At 50.6% G+C, this 20,756-nt stretch overlaps 1 protein-coding gene across 2 annotated transcripts; it reads left to right on the top strand.

Annotated features, from left to right (window-relative positions):
- The first annotated feature begins 693 nt into the window (after nt 1-693).
- Nucleotides 694-18,921, top strand: LOC112059469 (uncharacterized). 2 transcript variants are annotated; one of them, XM_024104839.3, is made up of 4 exons: nt 694-799; nt 8,998-9,082; nt 9,989-10,059; nt 17,005-18,921. In XM_024104839.3, the coding sequence occupies exons 1-4, from the start codon at nt 760-762 to the stop codon at nt 18,129-18,131; spliced, it is 1,323 nt and encodes a 440-aa protein (XP_023960607.3). In that variant the 5' UTR covers nt 694-759; the 3' UTR covers nt 18,132-18,921. The 2 variants fall into 2 exon arrangements, 1 of the variants encoding a protein (XP_023960607.3); XR_010591250.1 differs by having other exon boundaries at nt 696-799; nt 2,405-9,082.
- Nucleotides 18,922-20,756: the final 1,835 nt, after the last annotated feature.

Raw genomic sequence — 20,756 nt, 5'->3', positions numbered from 1 at the left:
ACTCTACCTTGCAGGAGTCTAAATGAGCTGTATCAACCCAAGAAAGGATTTGGGACGTAGTGATACGGAGTTCAGTGGAGACCTTGCTCAATATGCAGATGTGGTCAAAAGAGGATGTTTGAATACAAAGAAAAAAGGGACAGAATAGTACAGAAAATATTACAAGGCCGGCTTTCATATAACTCAGTGGTGCCGCCTCCTCTGGGCCCCGTGTCCCCACCTCACACGGGATTCTGTAAAGCTGGAGGGAGCTCAGAGAAGAGCAGAGCCATATAGGCACTCAGGGACTCACCAGCGGGGTTTTAGCACCGCGACTGATGAGGAAAGATGTTCTAGAAACACCTCTAGTGAAATGAAAGATACCAGCTCAGCACAATGATTTCCATCTGCCTGGCTCTACAACCTATTCATTGCTAGAGCAATTAGTGTCCTGGGTGGCCCTAAGGAATGTGTGCAGTGCACGCAGACTGCTGTGCACAGCTCAGGCAACGTACAATGAATAACAAACAAAGGCAGACAGGGAAAGAGTTAATGGTGAGAGCAGCACCCTGGGTAACAGGAAGGATTGGCAAATAAGGGGTTAAACCATCTTTTCCACTTGTTGCCTGTGGTTGATTTTTGTAACCAACCGCAGGCCTCAAATGCCAAGTACAAAGTCCTGACATCACAATCAGCCTCCCCTGGTCTCCAGGCAGCGCCGGCCAGGCAGGGCTGGGCTCTGCAGTGTGTCGTGAAACCAGAGCGAGGTGGAGTGTGACTATGACACAACCAGCAGCACGGCCTCTTCCGACACTGGGAGGTATGGCGGAGCGGTACGTGTGGGGCTGAGGTCCTGGGGAGCTCAGTGGAGAAGGGCGGATGCTGAGCTAGGCAGTGGTCAGACAGTGGCTGATGCAATTGGTGCAGAGCAGAGAGTGGAAAGCGGATGTAGGAAGAAGCACAAGGGTCAGACAAGGGCTGGTCTCCTGGGCATGGGCCTAATACCCACCACCTAGGGAGCCTGGCCCCGCGCTCTGCTCTGGGAAGGGCCATAAACCTCAGCCAACAGTGAGCTCAACACCCTCCCCACCCCAGCAGGTCTCCCCTGCCAGGACAGGGATGGGTCTGGCTTGTGGGCTGTGGGCTAAAGCTCACCAGCACGTCTTAGAACCTCAGCGAGGAAGGCTGGTCAGATCTCACCCAGAGAGGTGACATCTGTCCTGCCCTAGCCCAGACCTGCTGCCAGGGAAATGGCCAGTCTGTCCCATGCCCGGCCAGGCTTGTCTGTGGAGCAGAGAAATTCTGAATCGGTTGAAGTGGAAGCAGCTGGGGTTCATCTGGCAGCAGGAACGGCTCGGCGGCTCAGGCCTTCGTGGGCATGATGGTGGGGAAGGAAAGAAGCCTTCTCCCGGCCACCAGAGCCAGGGCAGAAACTTGTCTCTGAGCTGCCATCTGCCAGACTCAGCGGAAGACAACCATTGCCAGTTGCCATCTGCCGTGGCTCATGGTATAACAAGGTGGTCTGGGAGGACTGGGAAGAAGGGTTGTCCTGTGGGCAGTGCACTGGCCTGGGAGACCCTGCATGCATGCATGACCAATTACAGGGAGACCGGCTTTATCGCATAGTGTGAGCAAGACAGACAAGGAAGCTAGGGCCCAACTGCTAGTCCCCAAAAGTGCATAGGCAGGAGGTACTCCACTTGGCCCACGAGGTGCCCTGTGCAGGGCACCTAGGGAGAGAGAAAACCTTTGACTGCCTCATGGCTGGCTTTTACTGGCCTGGGGTGTCCAGGATGTTGCAGACTCCTGAGCGCCTTGGCCAGACTGCCAACTCTCAGGGGTTAAGGGGTCAAACCGGCACCTCTTGTCCCATTGCCCCGAGCAGAAACCCCCTTTGAGAGGACAGGGTTAGGTCTAGCTGGCCCCTTAGAAAAGAGCTCGGCAGGCCATCAATATACATTGGTAATAGTGGCTTATGCAACACATTATCCAGAAGCGATTCCCTTGCGATCTATCAACGCAAGCACAATAGCAAGTGAGTTAACGAAACTCTTGGCCATGGGAAATCTTGACCGACCAGGGACCCAACCTTACATTCAGCCTGATGCAGGATATGTGTAGTCTCCTGAAGACAGCCGAGTTAAAAACATCGTCCTACCAGCCACAGACTCATGGCTTAGTGGGACGTTTTAACAAGACCCTCAAGGGGATGTTGAAAAAGTTTGTCGTCACAGACCCCAAGCACTGGGATCACTGTTGCCTCTGTTACTATTTGTTATCCAGGAGGTTCCCCAAGCATCCACGGGTTTCCTCCCTTTCAGCTTGTTATATGACAGACAGCTCTGGGACATCCTCGATTTATTACGGGAGTGCTGGGGAAGTCAAGGACTACGAGCAGAAAAACCTAGTCCAATATGTCTTTCAGTTGCAGAAGCAGCTGGAAAGGTTGGGGGCATTTGCCCATGAGAGCCTACAGGAGGCTCAGCATCATCAGGCAGTGACATACAACCATGAAGGCCGGTTAGGAGAGTTCAAGCTGGGGGACCAAGTTCTTCTGCTGTTGCCAAGCGCAGAGTCCAAGCTACTGGCCCAATGGCAGGGACCTTTAGAGGTATTGCAACTTGTACCTCATAGTCAGCTGGGCCTACAGCACCCAGGCAAAAGAAAAGACACCCACATCTGCGATGTCAACCTACTAAAGACCTGGTGTGACAGGCAAGCCTTCTGTATCACCCCACTCGCCATTGACCCTGGACTGAGACCAGAGATTCCAACAACAGAGGCTAATAATGCTGTCAAATTAGCGGAGATGCTTGGGGCTGAACAAAAGGCCCAGATGGATCAGCTGGTACAAGCACTCCCTCAGGTATTCTCTGCCCTGCTGGGGTGTACCCACCTGACATTGCACAGAGACCTGCCCTGGACAGAGGGTGAGGGAGATCCCTCGGCCCCTACCCAAGACGACGTGGGATACCATGTCAATCCAAGAAATGCTAGACTTGGGTGTGGTGGAGGAATCCCACAGTGGATGGCCATTCCCATCCTGCAACCACCTCCCCAGTGGTCTCTATTTTGAGGATAATTATTGTTTAGTAGTATTGTGGTAGCACCTAGGAGCCCCAGTCATGGACCAGGGCCCCTTTGTGCTAGGAGCTGGACAAACACACAACAAAAAGATGGTCCCTACCTGGAAGAGCTTGCAACATAGGTTTATTGGGGTTGAGTTCACCCTCTTCCTGCAGACATTGGCTAAGGCTTTAATTGCACCATGGGAGTCAGAGGAGATGGTGATTTAGAGCAAAGGCACCACACCCCCTAGCAACCTTCCCAGCAGCCATTTACACAGTGAACCAAAGAGAGGAGAGAATGGAGCCCTACTGAGCCCCACATGCGAGAGCCCTCAGGGGAGGAGAGCAACCAACAGCAAAGCCACTCCGAAGCACCTCATCCACCGTTCCCACAACATCACCTGGTAGTCAGCAGGATGGAAGGCAGATGATACGTCTAATTACAGTATCAGCACTGAGACCTGACACTTGGATATTTCTTGAACCTGCAGAGACTGAAGCTCTATAAATAGCCCAGAACGACTAGGGAGCCGTTGTGATGGAGGTGGGGTTGACTGTTTATGAATACTGTCCACGAGCTGGTTATCGGGATAGCTACTGCATAGCTGTATTGGAGTACTGCAACATTTATAGTACACACACACTGGTTTCGTAAAATGATTGACTAGGAGGGCTGTCGGGGAAAAGGCAAAACAACGGCTGCAGATAAGAGAACTGGTTGTGGTAGACAGGTCAGGGGTCATTAAGAAAAGGCCCGAGCTATTAGCTGTGAATATGCTACTTCTAAGTTCTAGCAGTTACAAGTATTGGGTCGTCACTAGATAGAAATGATACAATTGTCAATAACAATGCAGAAAAGGCAAAAGTGTTCATTCAATATTTCTGTTCTGTAGTTGGGAAAAAGCCAGATGTAGTCATATCAGATGATGATGAAACACTTTCCATTCCAGCAGTACCCCAGGAGGATGTTAAACAGCAGTTACTAGAAGATAGACATTTTTAAATCAGCAGGTCTGGACAACTTGCATCCAAGAATTTTACAAGAACTGGCCGAGGAGCTCTCTGGACTGTTAAAGCTAATTTCCAATAAGTCTTAGAACAGTGGGGAAGTTCCAGAAGACTGGAAGAAAGCTAATGTGCCAATATTTTCAAAAGGGTAAATAGGACGCCTCGGTATTTACAGGCCTGTCAGCTTGACATCGATCCTGGGAAAAATAATGGAATGGCTCATCCGGGATTCAATAAAGAATTAAAGGAAGGTGATATAATTAATGCCAATTGACATGTGTTTATGGAAAATAGATCCTGTCAAAGTAACTTGATTTTTTTAGGAGAATACAAGTTTGTTTGATAGAAGTAACACAGTTGATGTAATATACTTAGACTTCTGAAAGGCTTTTGATTTGGTACCAGATGGCATTTTGATTAAGAAATCAGAATGATGCAAAATCAACATGGCACACATCAAACCAGATGAACAGATAGGTTTCAAAATGTAATTGTAAAAGGGGAATCTTCATGAAGAGGGCGTGTTTCTAGTGGATTGGTACTTGGCCCTGTGCTATTTAACGTATTTTTCAGTGGCCGGGAAGAAAAGGTAAAATCCTCACTGATAAAGTTTGCAGACGATAGGAAGATTGGGGGAGCAGTAAATAACGAAGAGGACAAGTTACTGACAGAGAGCCATCGGGATTGCCTCGTAAGATGGGTGCAAGCAACTAATAAGAGTTTTAACATGGCCAAATATAAAGTCATACCTCTAGGAAGTGACTGACGGCCACACTCGCCGGATGGGGGCCTCTATCTGGCAAGCAGTGACTCTGAATAGGACTTGAGGGCCCTGGTGGATAATCAGCTGAACATGAGCTCCCAGCACAATGCGGTGGGCAAATGGGCTGTGATCCTTGGATGTCTATACAGGGAAATCTAAGCAGTAGGGATGTTATATTACCTCTGTATCTAGCACTAGTGCGACTGCTACTGGAATACTGCATCCAGTTCTGGTGTCTACAATTCAAGATGGATGTTGGTAAATAGGAGTGGGTTCACAGAAGAGCACGCCTGATCATGGGACTCGAGGAGTTCAATCTGTTTAAATTAACAGAGAGAAAGCTAAGGGGCGACGTGATCACAGTCCGGAAGTACAATGTGGAGTGAGATAACAGAGGGTTCTTCACTCTAGCAGACAAAGGTGTAACAAGATCCTGTTGGGTGAAAAATGATATCCCCTTTGACTTAGGCTTCAATAGTTCCTTTTAGCTTTTATTTGTATGTTTTCAGACAACACTTATCTATGAATAGGGCCCTACCAAATTCATGGTCCATTTTGGTAAATTTCACAGTTATGGGATTTTTAAAATCTCAAGTTTCATGGTTTCAGATATTTAAATCTGAAATGTCACCGTGTTGTCACTGTGGGGGCCCTGACCCAAAGAGGGGTCGTGGGGGAGGGCGCAAGGCTATTGTAAGGGGCTCGTGGTCTGGCCACCCTCACTTCTGCGCTGCTGGTGGTGGTGCTGCCTTCACAGCTGGGCAGCTGGAGAGCGGCAGCTGCTGGCCGAGAGCCCAGCTGTGAAGGCAGCACTGCCACCAGCAGCAGCGCAGAAGCAAGGGTGGCATGGGATGGTATTGCCACCCTTACTTCTGCGCCACCACCAGAGTTGGGTCTGCCCCGGCCGCAGGGGAAGAGGAAGTCCTGTCCCTCTGTAGCCTGGCTGGGGATAGCAACTGGAGCCTGGCCAGGGTAGGCTTCCCCAGCCAGGGCACCCGTAGCCCTGCTCCTCGGGACCTTGGGTTGTCTGTGTGGGGGTCGGAGGGAGACCAGAGAGCCTCCCGACCATGGCACCCTGATTGGTCGCCTGTGTCGCCCACCCATAAGGCTGGCCCTGCCCTCCCCGAAGTGACACCCCCACATACCATGCCACCCTCAGTTCTGCACTGTGGCTGGCAGCAGCACTGCATTCAGAGTCGGATGCCTGGCCAGGAGCCACTGTTTTCTGGCCTCCCAGCTCTGAAGGCAGCGTAGAAGTAAGGGTGGCAATACCATGACACCCCTACAATAACCAGATTTCATGGGGGAGATGAGATTTCACGGTCCGTGATGTGTTTTTCAGAGCCGTGAATTTGGTAGGGCCTTACCTATGAATTACATATACATGCAAAAGTAGATAAGGCAAGAAAAGTAAGTGATCACAACCCTGTTCTCAAGGAAGGTAAATTCTTTAAATCTCTGATCCCTGCTATGTTTATTCCTGTGTCTTCACCACTCTCTCATTAATCACCTGTCTTTCATCCTCTCTTCCACAACGTTGCACAGACTCCTTTTACCAAGTTACCTTAGCTATGTACCGATCTATTCTAAACCCCTCATTAAGACATTCTCATGCATATGTCACAATAACTCACCTAAACAAATACATTTTTGCTTATCCTGCTACAATGTATTTTTAGCTGTCTACTTCTGTCATCCCTACTGGTTCCATCCAGTTTTTTGTTTTTAAATCTTATAGTAGTTGTAATTCTTCTTACTGATCTGTTTTTGTGGCCCTGGGTTTTTACTTGTTAGCTTGTGGGGGCGGGGGAGGAAGAGGGACACCCCTGGAGTTAACAATTCCATTCCACACTCTGCTTCACCCTGCTATTTGCATAGGCCATGCATTTTACAGATAAAGACACAATAACCAGTTTCATGGTTTATATAACCCTGAAGCTCTTTCAGCTAAATGCTGAAATGCTGCATTAGCACAGACAAATACCAAAAGCAAAGATCCCTTTATATTTTCTTACAATGCTCTATATAATATTCATTTCGCTAACATTATTTAGTACATATATTTGACTAGCACAATACATTACAGAGCTCTCTAACTATCCAAGGGCTGGAAGTTAAAACTAGACAAATTCACCCTGACAGAACTGCAGGTACCTACCGTAGCCCAGCCAGGCCTGTTGGGGTTCGCATGGTTGACACACAGGATGTTGTAGCCCAGGTCCCAGTGGAAGAGTGGGAGACTCACGGGCTTCCACCCCAGCAAAGGGCAGGGCACAAGGCCTGCCAATTGTGGGGTGCACTCAGGGACACCGGAAAAGCGGTAAAAGGTACAGGTAGCCCTGTCACCATGACAGTACTGATGGGCAAGGAGAAGAGGTAATTGTAATGGCCTGTTAGGCCACCAATAGGACAGGCCATCAGCTGTCCAGTAATTGCTATTAGACAAGTACAGTATGAAACACCTGCTGCAAAGCTAGAGCTAGTGTCAATACTTTAAACCAGCGGCTCTCCAAATTCCAGAGGAATGTCCCCCTGTCAAGAGGCGGATTGGTCTTGTGTACCCCCAAGTTTCACCTCACTTAAAAACAACTTGCTTCAAAATCAGACATCAAAATACAAAAGTGTCACAGCACACTAGCACTGAAACATGCTGGCTCTCTCATTTTTACCATATAATTATCACATACATCGATTGGACTATAACTAGTGCACTTACATTTCGGTGTATGGGATATAGAGCAGTATAAACCAGTCATTGTCTGAAATGTTAGTTTGTGCTGACTTCGCTAGTGCTTTTTATATAGTCTGTTGTAAAACTAGGGCAAATAGCTAAATGAGTTGATGTACTTCCTAGAAGACCTCTGCGTACCCCCAGGGGTACACGGACCCTGGTTGAGAACCACTTCTTTAAACAAGGATGTTGAAATAAAAATAATGTTGAAAATGAGGAGAGGGCTCAGAAAAGTGCTACAAGGATGATCTGTGGTCTGGAAATCACACCTTACAGTGAGACGAAACGTGCTCAAGCTATTCAGCTCACGGAACATAAGGCTGAGAGGTGACCTGACCACAAGACAATCATACATGATACTTCAGGGCTCGTTCCTGTAGCAGGTGGAGGCATGACAAAATCCAGTGGCTTGGAGTTCAGTTAGCTAAATTCAGCTTTAAGAGGCAAAACGCTGGCCAGTGAAGGTGGTCAGTCACCGGAGCAGCTTGCCAAGGGGTGTGGGAAATATTCCCTCATGGGGGGGCTTGAACCCAGGACTGGATGTGCTGAGAAGTTACTGGGCTCAATAGAGGAACTGTCCCTGGCTTTTAGCAGCATCCGGACTGATAGCCCCCCCCGGACTGGCACCCTAGGGGTAAAGCTAATGGGCACAGCTAGCATGGGGGTGGGGGGGGAGATGCCAAGGCCTGAGGAACAATAAGGGGCAGACAGATAAGGCCAGCTGGAAACACGGCCATCGAGGTGAGGGACAGTAGGAAAGGGCAGAGGGCGTCTGACTGACACTGTAGCTGGGCCTGTCTAGTTGAGTGGCTGGCCTGAGCATGAGGCAGGAGGGATGGGTTACTGAACCGTTCATTGGCCACACCCACGTGTGCAGACTATTTCTTCTCTGTCCAAAGAGAAGGATGTGCCCTACCTGCTCTCCTCATACCAGTCACCACCGAGCACCTGATCCCTCCTTGTCAATCGGCTCCACTTCTCCAGAGCCCTTTCGCTCTCCCTCCGCCCTGCTCCTCACCCGAGCAGCTGCAATCTTCTCCCAGACACACCCATCTTGCTACATCTGCTCTCTGGAGTCTCCCTGTCCAGACCTGATCTCCTCTCCTGTCCATCCAGGCTCTCTCCTCTCTTCGGCTCAGCTCTCCTCTACAGTCAGTCCCCTTTCAACTCCTCCCCCAGTCTGGCCCAGCCCTGCTCTCTATACAGCCCTGTTCTCTTCGCTGCCTGGATCAGCTCTGATGTCTCACAAGGACATTCATTCTCCCTCTGGATCCTGGAAGAACATTTTTCTTCACTTTTCTCCCCTGCCTTGTAGCTCATCCCTTTGCGGACCTGTTCCCTCCTCTTATGCTGCTGGCTAAGGGAACCTCCTGGGATCCAGCTGGGTCATTCGAGGCCTGGCCCTGCCTGGAAGCTCCCTGCAGTTAGTTTGCCATCCTGTTTTTCAGCTGTATCCCTCAACTCAGGAGAAGGCTTCTGCGTCTCTTCCACCTCTACCAAGTTAATCAATGGCAAATGCATCACAGCAAAAAGGTAAGGAGGGGCCATCAGCTTCCATTCATGGTCACCTCTTAAGCCCGGAGTCTACAATTCCTGCTATTATTGTTGTTTGTTATTTATCCTGTGACAACACACATTATAGCCCCATTGCACTGACAGGAAAAGACGGCCCGCCCCAGAGAGCTCCCAGGTAAGCACAGAGGAGAGACAGCAGATAAGATGAACAAACAGGAAGGAGGAGAGAGAACAGAACAGCAGTCAGCCCACCAACTGCCTAAGCCTTTTGCAAGCCCCCCAGCGGAGGGGAGTTTAAGGGGGGATTTGAAGAAGAAGTGCAACGCAATGGCCTGATGGATCTTCATGGGAAGCGGCCATGCATAAAAGGGCAGAATGAGAGAAGACCTGGAGGTGCTTGAGGGACACCTGGACTAGTAGGGAGAGCGAGGTGGGAGTCACTATGTCAATAATGTGCAAGAGTTGACAGATAGGGCAGGGCGAAGCTAGGAAAGGCCTCAGGCAAGGCCAAGCAGCCTGAAATTGATGTGGTAGAAAAATGAATTCATCTGCCGGCTTCTGGAAAAGGAGGAGGTGGCGGCAGTGGTCAGTGTGACGGGCCAGGCAATCGCTAGTAGTTTGTGTTTGGGGCGGTGCCGGATGGGGGGCCAATGGATGCAGTGAGCTGGCAGGACACAGCATCAGAACGGGAAGAGGTTCGTGGTAGCAGCATTTTGAACAAACTTGCAGGGGCAAGATCAGGTCTCAAGTGGCAAGAATTCTCTGCACAGTGGGGCACTAGGACTGTTTATTGAACTGAGCCATGTGGACTGGCTTGCTTTGTAAAGATAACATCCCAATTGTGGGGGGGTGTGGGGGGGAAATGTGTCTCCTAATGGGTGCTGCCCCTCCTTTGCCTGGGTAACTCTACTGTCTGTTTTCCAGGACTGCGGCGAATAGGCAGGAGCGGGCAGATGTTGAAGGAGACGGGGAGCTGAAATCTGTTCGTGTTAACGGTAAGGAGCAAAGGCCAAGGTTTTCAAAAGTGACGGGTGATTTGGGGAAACCTCAGTTGTTGGGTGCCAAACTTGAGACAGTTGAAAGGGAGCCGATTGTCCAAAAGAGTGCTGAACCCCCATTCCCTGGAATCAGGGACCCTTTAAGGGGTCTCAAGTTGGGCACCCAAGAACTGAGGCTTCTAAAAATCACTAGCCATGTTTGAAACTCTCAGCCCAGGCTTGTAGGGCTGGTTAGTATGAGAGATGACAAAACGACCTCCTGGAGGTCATCAGGCACACACACACACACACACACACACACACACACACACACACACACACACACACACACACACACACACACACACACACACACACACACCCTGGTTTCACAATCCTGATATTTCTAAAGTAAAAAGCAAACAAACAAAATCAACCCCCACAACGCTGAAAAAAACCCAACCACCCAGAAGCCCAACCATTCAGATCTTCTCTATGAACATCGTATAGAAGTAAAAGAGGATTCAGGCAAGAGGAAAGGTTACACACAGTGCTCCAAATCATAGCGGAAATATTTAAAAAACAAAAAGTAAAAAACATACCAGCAGGAAATTCAAAGTTAGTTACGCTTAAGAAAACCCAAATATTGGAAAAGGTGGAAGTGCAGTTAAAATATGGAATTAACCTTGACTCTGCCCCCATCCTCCCACCTTCTGTCTCCTCCACTCCCCTCAGAGTAAAGCAGATGTGTCAACCAGGACACACTATTTCTTTATCACAGGTAGGTACCATATTAAACCCCGGATACTCTGAGGATGTAAGCCAAGAATCCCTGGTGTATTACAACGTGTAAGGCAGGAGATGGTGCTGTTGCTGCCTTGCTAAAGAAGGGCAATTAGTGGCTGGTCTCTGGTCAAGTGGACGGCACATACAGAGTGGTGGGTGGGAACATGTCCGTCTGTGGCATATGGGACTGTGTAGCATGGGAGGTGGCTGATTCTGTCGATGAAGATGTACAGTGTGCAGGCCTACGGCTGTCATGGAGAGGGCTGGGCTTGTAAGGGCAGAGTTAAGGTGGTTTGGGAGCCTTCACCCTGCACGTCCAGACTTTCTACAGCATGGCACGATTTAACATCGGTTTCCAATAAAAAATATTTACATTTTAGCACGTAAGAATGAGAAGAGCTGAGGCTGAGCTTTCACCTCACCTCTGCCCTCCCTGAACTCCCAGGGCTGAGCTGTGCAGCGATGCTCGTTTGTTTCTTTGTGTACAAATAAACACATAAAAGGGGAGCCAAGCTGGCTGACGGGGTGTGTAAGCAGCACAGTCTGAGTCGATCTGCCTGAATGTTCCTGGACGGGTGTCTCCTTAGCCACGGAGGGCAGGACTCAGCCCTCCGAACACAGTAGATAAAAATCATGATTCATTTTTTTTTTCAAACTTAAGTCATGATTTTTAAAAATACAATTTCACTCAGCTGTTCTGCTCACATGTTGCTAGGACGTTACTTTCTTCCTATTTCAGAGTCTGAGATTGCTAAGTGGATGTTTTGTACTGGTTTCTTTAATTAGTTTCCTAATTGTTAGTAGGGTTTCAGATTTTTCCACAGAGATTTTTTTCTACTAAGAAATTCACACCTGAAATCCTCATCTACGCAAGAAATGACAGGGGCAGGGTCTCAACATCTGCACTGTGAGAGTAGCACAACTCAAACACTCTAAGTGTGGGGATGAGACAATGGTGTAGGTCTGGGTTTATTAGGAACAGGGGAACTTTTGGGGGGAAAAGTGGCCTATATACGAGGGATGAGCTCCCCCATAACCAAAATGGAAGCAGACTGCTGGTGCGTAAAATTAAAGAGATTGTAGAGGATTTTTTAAATTAAAGGCTGGGGGAAAGGCGACAGGTGCAGAAAACCACAGACACATCCCTTAGGGATGAATTTATTAAAGGCAGGACTCTATGTCCTAGTATATAGGAGAGGAAAGAAGTTGGTAACTTACAGGTAGGAGGTCGTGAGGAACAGTCAAATGTAGAAGAGTCTCATTTAAATACATTTAAATACAACATATGAAGGCAAGAAACTAAATATTGACAAAGTGTCTCAGTGCTTATATACGGATGCTAGAAGTCTACATACTAAAATGGGTGAACTAGAGTGCCTAGCATTACATGGTGGAATGAGGATAATCGATGGGACATGGTAATACCAGAGTATAGGGATGACAGAGTGGCTCGTGCTGGTGGGGGAGTGGCACTATGAGTGAAAGAAAGCAGAGAGTCAACTATAGTAAGAGTTTAAAATAAAGCAAACGGTCCCATAGACTCTCGGTGAGTAGAAATCCCAGGCTTGAATAATCAGAGTCTGGCAGTAGGGATATGCTACCGACCACCTGACCAGGATGGTGACGGCAACTGAGAAATGCTAAGGGAGGTTAGAGAGGCTACAGAAACCAGAAAACTCACTAATTATGGGAGATTTCAACTATCCCCATATTGCCTGGGAACATGTCGCCTCCGGGCAGGATGCAGAGAGAACATTTCTAGACACCATTACTTCTTGGAGCAGCTGGGCCTGGACCCCACGAGGGGAGAGGCACGTCTTGATTTAGTCCTAAGCAGAGCACAGGTCTGGTCCAAGAGGTGACTTTAGCTGAACTGCTTGGTAATAGCGACTATCATGTAATTAAATTTAGCATCATTGTAAGGGGGAAAATACCAAAAAAATCCCCCACCGTAACATTGACCCTTAAAACAGGGAGTGATACAGGAATGAGGACACTAGTTAGACAAAAATTAGAAAAGCTGTCGCAAGGGTAAAATGCCAGCAAGCAGCCTGGAGACTACTTAAAAACACCAGAGAGTCAAACTACACGTGTACCCCCAAATCAAAAGAGACAGTAGGAGGACCAAAAGCAGAGGCGGATTAAGGTTTCCTGGGGTTCTGGGTCAGAGCAATTGGGGGGGCCTTCCCTACCCCTTCCGTCTGTGGCCCTGCCCCTGTTCCGCCTCTTCTGCCTGCGGCCCTACTCACAACCCCACCCCTTTCTGCCCCTTCCCGGGGCCGCCCCATTCTGCCCCCACTGCAGCCCCGCAACCCCTTTTGCTCTTCCCCCCCCCCCCCGCGCCCCAAGACTGGAGAAGCTCTGTCCCTGCACCACAGCCCCGGGGCCGCAGTGGGGAGTGAAAGCTCCTCCGCAGCGGGGGTCTGGGTTCTGGGGCTTCCCCCGCAGAAGTGAGGGGAATGGTGGGGGTCCACCTGGCACTTCTGCCAGAGAGCAGGGTCAGAGCACTGGGGGCTTCCCCTGCCACCCCACGGCTTCTGCCAGGGATGGAATCATGGCCACGGGCAGGGGAGGGGGGTTCCCCCTGTCCTGCCTGCCCGGCCCTGCTCCTGTGGACTTTCCCCGCCCCGCTTCCTGCCAAACAGGCCCTGGGGCCACTAGATAGCAAAGGTGCTAACGGAGCACTCAAGACAGACAAGGCCATTCCAAAGAAGCTAAATAAATTCTTTGCATTGGTCTTCACTGCAGAGGATGTGGGGGAAATACCCACATGCGAGCTAGTCTTTAGAGGTGACCAATCTGAAGCACTGTCCAAAATTGATGTGTCAATAGCAGAGGTTTTAGAACAAATTGATCAAGTAACAAAGACAAGAAGACAGGATACTGGACTAGACGGACCTTTGGTCTGACCCAGTGTGGCCATCTGGAATACTGTGTCCAGTTTTGGGCCCCACACTACAAGAAGGATGTGGAAAAATTGGAAAGAGTCCAGCGGAGGGCAACAAAAATGATTAGGGGTCTGGAGCACATGACTTATGAGGAGAGGCTGAGGAACTGGGATTGTTTAGTCTCCAGAAGAGAAGAATGAGGGGGGATTTGATAGCAGCCTTCAACTACCTGAAGGGGGGTTCCAAAGAGAATGGAGCTCGGCTGTTCTCAGTGGTGGCAGATGACAGAACAAGGAGAAATGGTCTCAAGTTGCAGTGGGGGAAGTCCAGGTTGGATATTAGGAAACACTATTTCACTAGGAGGGTGGTGAAGCACTGGAATGCGTTACCTAGGGAGGTGGTGGAGTCTCCTTCCTTGGAGGTTTTTAAGGCCCGGCTTGACAAAGCCCTGGCTGGGATGATTTAGTTGGGATTGGTCCTGCTTTGAGCAGGGGGTTGGACTAGATGACCTCTTGAGGTCCCTTCCAACCCTGATATTCTATGATTCATTCTCATGTATGTTCTTAAGTCACCAGGACCAGAAGGTATCACCCAAGAGTCTAAAGGAACTCAAATGTGAAATTGCAGAACTACTAACTGTAATATGTAACCTATGACTGTAATCGTCCAATCAATCCCTGCTCCCTGGCGCCTCCTCCAGGTGCAGCCCACCTGGCCACCTTAACCCTTCAAATCTGGTGGGGTTGACACCCCATCACACCACCGAAGAAAGTTACCGTGGATAGTTCTCTAAAAACATCTTCCGTTCAATGCACAGCAGTGGTCAAAAAGGCTAACAGTATGTTAGGAACTATTAGGAAAGGGATAGATAATAAGACAGAAAATATCATATTGCCACTATATAAACCCATGGTACGCCCACATCTTGAATACTGTGTGCAGTTCTGGTCACCCCATCTCAGAAGAATATATCGTGGAACTAGAAACGGTTCAGAGAAGGGCAACGAAGATGATCAAGTTTATGGAACTTCCCTACAAGGAGAGACTAAAAAGATTAGGGCAGTTCAGCTTAGGAAAGAGACGACTAAGGGGGATATGACAGAGGTCTATAAAATCATGGCTGGTGTGGAGAGAGTGAATAAGGAAGTGTTATTTACCTTTTCACACAATACCAAAACCAGGGGTCACCCAATGAAATTAACAGGCAGCAGGTTTAATACAAACAAGAGGAAGTGCTTTTTCACACAATGCACAACTAACCTGTGGAACTCATTGCCAGGGGATGTTGTGAAGGGCAAAAGTATAACTGGGTTCAGAAAAGAACTAGATGAGTTAGAGGATAGGTCCATCACTGGCTAGCCAAGATGGCCAGGATGCAACCCTGAGCATGGGGCAACCCTAAACCTCTGACTACCAGATGCCAGGAGTGGAAGACAGTGGTGGATCACCCCATAATTGCCTGGTCCTGTACACGCCTTGTGAAGCTTTAACATGGGCCACTGCCTGAGACAGGATACTGGGCAAGATGGTCCATGGGCTGACCCAGTGTAGTAGCTCTTATGTACATTGCTAAGGGACTAGCCCATGCTATATTGCCACCAACACCAGCTTCTGATATACTGAACTTACAAAGTCAAGCACAGTGAAATGCTGCCCCCAGGCTATACTCCTCCATCGGGGTTTGCAGTTTGCAGTCAGTGGGACTTGGACTCCTAAGTCACTTCGGTGCTTTAAAAACTCCTGTATTTAGGCACCTACGGGGGAGATTAGGAGCCTGACTTTAGGCACCTTCTCTTTTTTGAAAATGATGTCCTGTGTGTGTAAGGAGAGCTCACAGTCACGTTGTGAATGTATTGAAAGTCTCAGTAACTTTTCATTCACAGAGAAGCAATTTTATTTTGAAGATTTTATGCCACTAAGAGAATCTTTTAAAAATAAAAATACAACCTTAGCCCCGATGCGGCAAACGCTGAGGCACACACTCCGCTGTAAGTACATGGCTAGTCCCGCTGAAGGCAATGGGGCTGTTCATGTGAGCCAAGCTATGCACCCGCTGACTGCAGGTTGGGGCCCTTCCTTTGCAAGATTTGTTTCTAGGTGATAGCAGTTTTTAAAATTCAATTAAGTCACCGTCCCGGGGGTGCTCACTCACCACGGGCGGCGCCTCCTCTTGGTCACTCTGGGGAATAGCTCTCTGCCAGGTCTGATGCCTCTCTTATGGTGTCTGCCTCCCGTTGTCCTTTCTCTCTCTGAGGCCCCACTCTCGCTCCAGGTGCTGCAGCCACCTCCTTGTAACTCGGCCCTCTGGCCAGGTCACTAGACACGTTTCCTCTTCCGGGGGATCAAGGTTCCTTTGTATGAAGGGTTCAGTCTTCCCATTCACTGCCTGGATGGTGCCATTTGCCCATGGCTGTCAGAGGAACTCAGGCCTGCCCTTGACTCCAGGTTCTGGCTCAGGGACCCTCTAGTCAGCTCCCTCCTAGACCTTACTGTCTTTCCCGGGGCCCTTTCCTTACCTTCTGGCTCTCCCACTTCTCTGGGTTTGGCCAGCCTCCTCCCAAGGAGTGACTACAGGCTACTTGTCTCTGTCACCCCAAGCGCACCTCCCTTCCCCCAGGGAGTGACTGCACCCCACTCCCCTGCACCCCTCTCTGCTCTCAGCTCCCTGGCTTTATAGAAGCCCTGTTCCCACACAGGTGAGCTTCCCCCAACTTGGGAGACCCTGTGGCAGTCTCCAGGCCTGGGGGTGGGGAGGTGAAGAACCAGAGGTGAGGCTGGAGGACTGAACTGACAGGGAGCTGCAGGGGTGGGGTGGTGAACAGAGGGGAGGGTGGGGGCTGGGGGACAGGCAGAACTTACATGGGGGCAGAACTGATGCGGGGACTGGGGGATAGAATTGTTGGGGGCAGAACTGATTGCAGGGCAGGGGACGGGCAGCTGCGGGGGTGAGATGTGATGGGTGCCATCCATTTGGGAGAGTGGGTAATAGTAGCCATCAGCCCGCACACTGGGGCTGGGCAGGGGGAGTTCAACGGACAGACCAAAAACCAATATCGTCTTTTAAGAACAAAACCAGATTTGGGGCCTGACTCGTGATTTGGATCTCCTGTGGCTGGCAGTCCTGGGGATGGGGCATTTCGAGCTGGGCCTCTGGTTACTGTCCTGGACACTTTTCTTGTGGGGGGCTGGGGGGGGGGGGGGGAGCCCAGGCTCATGGCTGCTGCGCTACAGCAGGAGAGGTGCCCGAGCTGTCTCTTCTATGAATGCTGATGAGGGTCAATTCTTGCAGGGGTGGCTGTTGACAAGACATACAAAAGAGCAGCAGGGAATGAATCTCATGCTGGGCCTATGGACCCTCGCCCTGGGCCTCACACATCTCGTCAGAGGCAAAAGAAGCCACACACCAGAACTAGATACAAGTCAGCTTCCAGTGACAAGCTGCTGGCTGGGAAGAGCAGGCCACGAGCCAGGCGTAGCTTACCACAGGAGGGAAGCAGCATACCACTGGCCAAGGGAACCACAGCACCGGCCAGGGAGAGCAAGTCACAGGCTGAAAGGGGCACACCAGGGACTGGGGAGAGTGCTCCGCAGGCCAGGGAGAGCGGGTATGAGCCATATCTGGGAGCTGAGCCGCATGCCGGAAGGAGGGAATTGCATGCTGGGAGGAAAGAGTTGCATGCCAAACTCCAATTAGCTCCCAGATACAAGGGGTCACCATCTGGGAGGAACCAGTCGCATGACAGATGCCACAGAGCGGAGGTCGTGTGGCTAGAGTCGGCTGCTGGGTGTGATGAGCTGGATCCTGGGTGGAGTGAACTACCTGATGATTGGAAGAGTCTCCCACAAAGTGGAAGATGGTTGCTCCTGGGTGGAACGAATTGGCAGCCAGATACAAGTCAGGTCCCAGCTGGGACGGAGAAGAGGGTGCAGGAGCAATGCTTTGGGACAGCGTGTCTAACGCGCATGACGCTCCTGGTGGGAGAGAGTCCGCTGCCCAGTGTAACAAGGACATTCCCCAGAGGAACAAATCGTCTGCCAGATGGAAAGAGACAAGCCCTGAGTGAAACCATGCATTTGCCCAGGTGGCCAAGCCAATCCCCAGGCAGGCCAGGCCAGTTCCAGTGTCCTACAACTCCACTCTTGGGCAAGAGCAGGTGGCTCCAGGGTGGAACGAGATGGAGATGGGATGGGATGAATAAGTTGCCCAGTGGAACAAGCCAGCTCTTGGATGCAATCCGTCGGCTCCAGAGTGGGGTGAATCAGCTGCCCTGCAAAATGCCTCCGCTCCCAGATATAATCAGTCAGTCCCAGGCTGGAATGAGCCAGCGCCCAGACGGAAGCGGTCCTGATGTTTCGTCCTCTGATTCCAGCTGTTCCCATAACCAGCTTCACCCCAGGGAGGGGAGAATGCTGTGAATGCTGGGACCCACTGGGACCCACTGGGAAAGAGGTTTCCTAGGGGCATTGGCCCATGGGCAAGCAGCTGTTCAATAAAGGACAGGACCAGGGCTCTCCGTCTGTCTTGATCACGCACTGAGAAGCCAGACGCTGAGGAGCTGCTTAGGCAGGAACAGGAGCAGAGCTCCCAGGGCCTTTCTGACCTCCAGAGGCCCAGTGGTGTCCTGGCATTAGGGTGCTTAGGGCCACCTCAATGCTGCTGGCGCTGCCCCCATTGGCACATGGTTCAGCTGCATAGTTATACCACACACCTGTTGCGGACACTATAGATAGGAGGACATGGTCCTGCTCGTTGCTCACACACTAAGGTGATGGACCCTATAAGAGCCCAGAAAGGCCCTGGGTCCCCCCGGTGCTGTCAGGAGGTTACAGCCCCCTGACTGCTGTGGCTCAGGGCTCTGGTTTGGCTCTCTTTGAGGGGTGCCCAGGGAAGGGAAAGGGAGGTGCGTGCACAAGGCAGCCGGGGAAGGAGAGAGGGAGACATCACTTTGGGACATGACTACAGTAGAACTCAGCGTTACGAACACCTCGGGAGTGGAGGTTGTTCCTAACTCTGAACAAAACGTCAGGGTTGTTCTTTCAAAAGTTTACAACTGAACACTGACTTAATACAGCTTTGAAACTTTACTGTGCAGAAGAAAAATGCTGCTTTGAACCATCTTATTTTAAATGAAACAAGCCCAGAAACCGTTTCCTTACCTTGTCAAATCTTTTTTCAAACTGACCCTTTATTTTTTAGTTGTATACATTTAACACAGCACTGTCCTGTATTTGCTTTTTTTGTGTGTGTCTCTGCTGCTGCCTGATCCCGTCCTTGCGATTCCAAATGAGGAGTGTGGTTGGCCGGTCCGTTTGTAACTCTGGTGTTCATAACTCTGAGGTTCTACTGTCGGGGAGAACTAGTTTGAGATGGATTACCCCTGAAGCTCTGTACAGAGTGTGGTAACACGCTCCCCTGCTCCCCACACCCACTGCCTTTAAATAGCCACAGGCAGGTGGCTTCTGGCCTGGCAGGCTTTGGGGATAAGGAGGGCACACAGCTGCCTTTGGCATAGGGTATGACCTGAATGCCAAGTTGGCTGGTGTGAGCATCAGTGTGGGGACGTTCCGTGGGAAACTCTGCAGGAAACAGTGGATCTGAGGGCACTGGACAGGAGAGGAGGCTGGTTCCTTTCCTGGGTGCCTCCGTCCTGGGTTATAAATCCAAGGAAGGCAATAAGGACTGAATCCTGAAATGACTGGGGAAGTGGAGGAGTTCTCTGCGGATCAGACTGGTGTTTTTTGTGTTCTTTGTACAAGTAAACAGCCAAGAGGCAGGTCAAGATGAGCTGGGATGAAAGCCTCCATGGGGATCTTAGGGGAGGAGGCACTGAAGCAGGGGCCACAGGGGTGACAGGCAGAGCTGAGATGAGGGTGGAGGAGAGGAAATGTTCCAGGGTGGCACAAAGGTGATGGATGCTGGAAGCCAATGGATTGTCTGAGCCAAGGAATAAAGCAGGGCAGAGGGAGTTGTGTCTAAGCATGTTCCTCCCACCCAAAATAAGCGTTTCTATCAGCAAGACACATCTGTCCTATTTCTAGGGGGCTTCACAGCCGTTAGCTAAGCACAGGAAATGACACCATTTATCTGAAGAATCATGAGCTGTAGCTCTGTTGACCTGGCCGATCTCAACAGTAATGGCAGCTAAGGACGTGGCATTCAAGGCATTGGACAGTCTGTACAGCTGAGTAGAATCAGTAAGTGTTAGCAACAGGCAGAGCAGAGAGAAGGGGGAGAGAACTGAACTGTGTGGTGCACCCCACAGAGCAGGAGTGTGATGGGGCACTCACTTCGTCAGTGCTGGGTATGACTCAGCAACCCCCTTTTCCCTGCTCCCGGTGCCCCCTGTACGTTGTTGGCCTCACTAGGTGGGGCTTCAGTGGCTCAGCCTTCCGGCTAAGTCACACAGTCAATAGATGAATGAATGAACCCTTCCTGGGGTGACAAAGCTCAACGAAAGGTTGGCGCTCACCAGGGACTTCAGCCCCATCTCTGGGCCGGCTTGAATTCCAGCCCCTTTCTCAGTCTTTCAGTAGAGAGTCTTGTCCCCTTTTCAGGACTGAGGCCACTTCCCCCCTGGCCAGTGAGGGGGGCCCCAGGCCCACCCACTACTCCAGGTCCCAACCCAGGGACCCTGTAAGCAGGTCCCACCTGGCCTCTCTACCTCTGTGCGTTACCGTACGGCTAGAGCTCTGCAGTCTATGGCGCTCCTGGGGCCAGAACATACCCCAACCAGCACTGAGCACCTCACCCCTGCAGCGCCTTTTATCTGAGCCTGCTGGGCTCTGATTGGCTGCTTCTAGGCAGCCTCTCTAGGCAGGCCGGGTGGACCTATCTCTGCTACTCCTTCCTGGGGCGCAGTGTGGTGGGACCACAGGGCTGCTGGTGCCCGCCATGACAAGGAATCTTGGGGGAAAGGGAAGCTGAGGTTCGTTATCCACTACAGAGGTGCTGCGGGGGGCAGGCCCGGCTGGCTGAAGGTTTGCACTGCGAGCACAGAGAAAGAGGAGGCTGAAGAGCCTTCTTCAGCAGGAAGAGAGAGG

Source organism: Chrysemys picta, chromosome 11 (assembly GCF_011386835.1).
Source record: "Chrysemys picta bellii isolate R12L10 chromosome 11, ASM1138683v2, whole genome shotgun sequence".
Taxonomy (NCBI): domain Eukaryota; kingdom Metazoa; phylum Chordata; order Testudines; family Emydidae; genus Chrysemys; species Chrysemys picta.
Note: the sequence above shows the minus strand (reverse complement) of the source record. Positions and strands in the feature narration are given on the sequence as shown.

Coding starts and splice junctions, on each gene's coding strand:
- LOC112059469 (XM_024104839.3), top strand. CDS start 760: ATGACACAACCAGCAGCACGGCCTCTTCCGACACTGGGAG. Junction 800..8,997: donor GCCTCTTCCGACACTGGGAG/GTATGGCGGAGC, acceptor CCTGTTTTTCAG/CTGTATCCCTCAACTCAGGA. Junction 9,083..9,988: donor AAATGCATCACAGCAAAAAG/GTAAGGAGGGGC, acceptor TCTGTTTTCCAG/GACTGCGGCGAATAGGCAGG.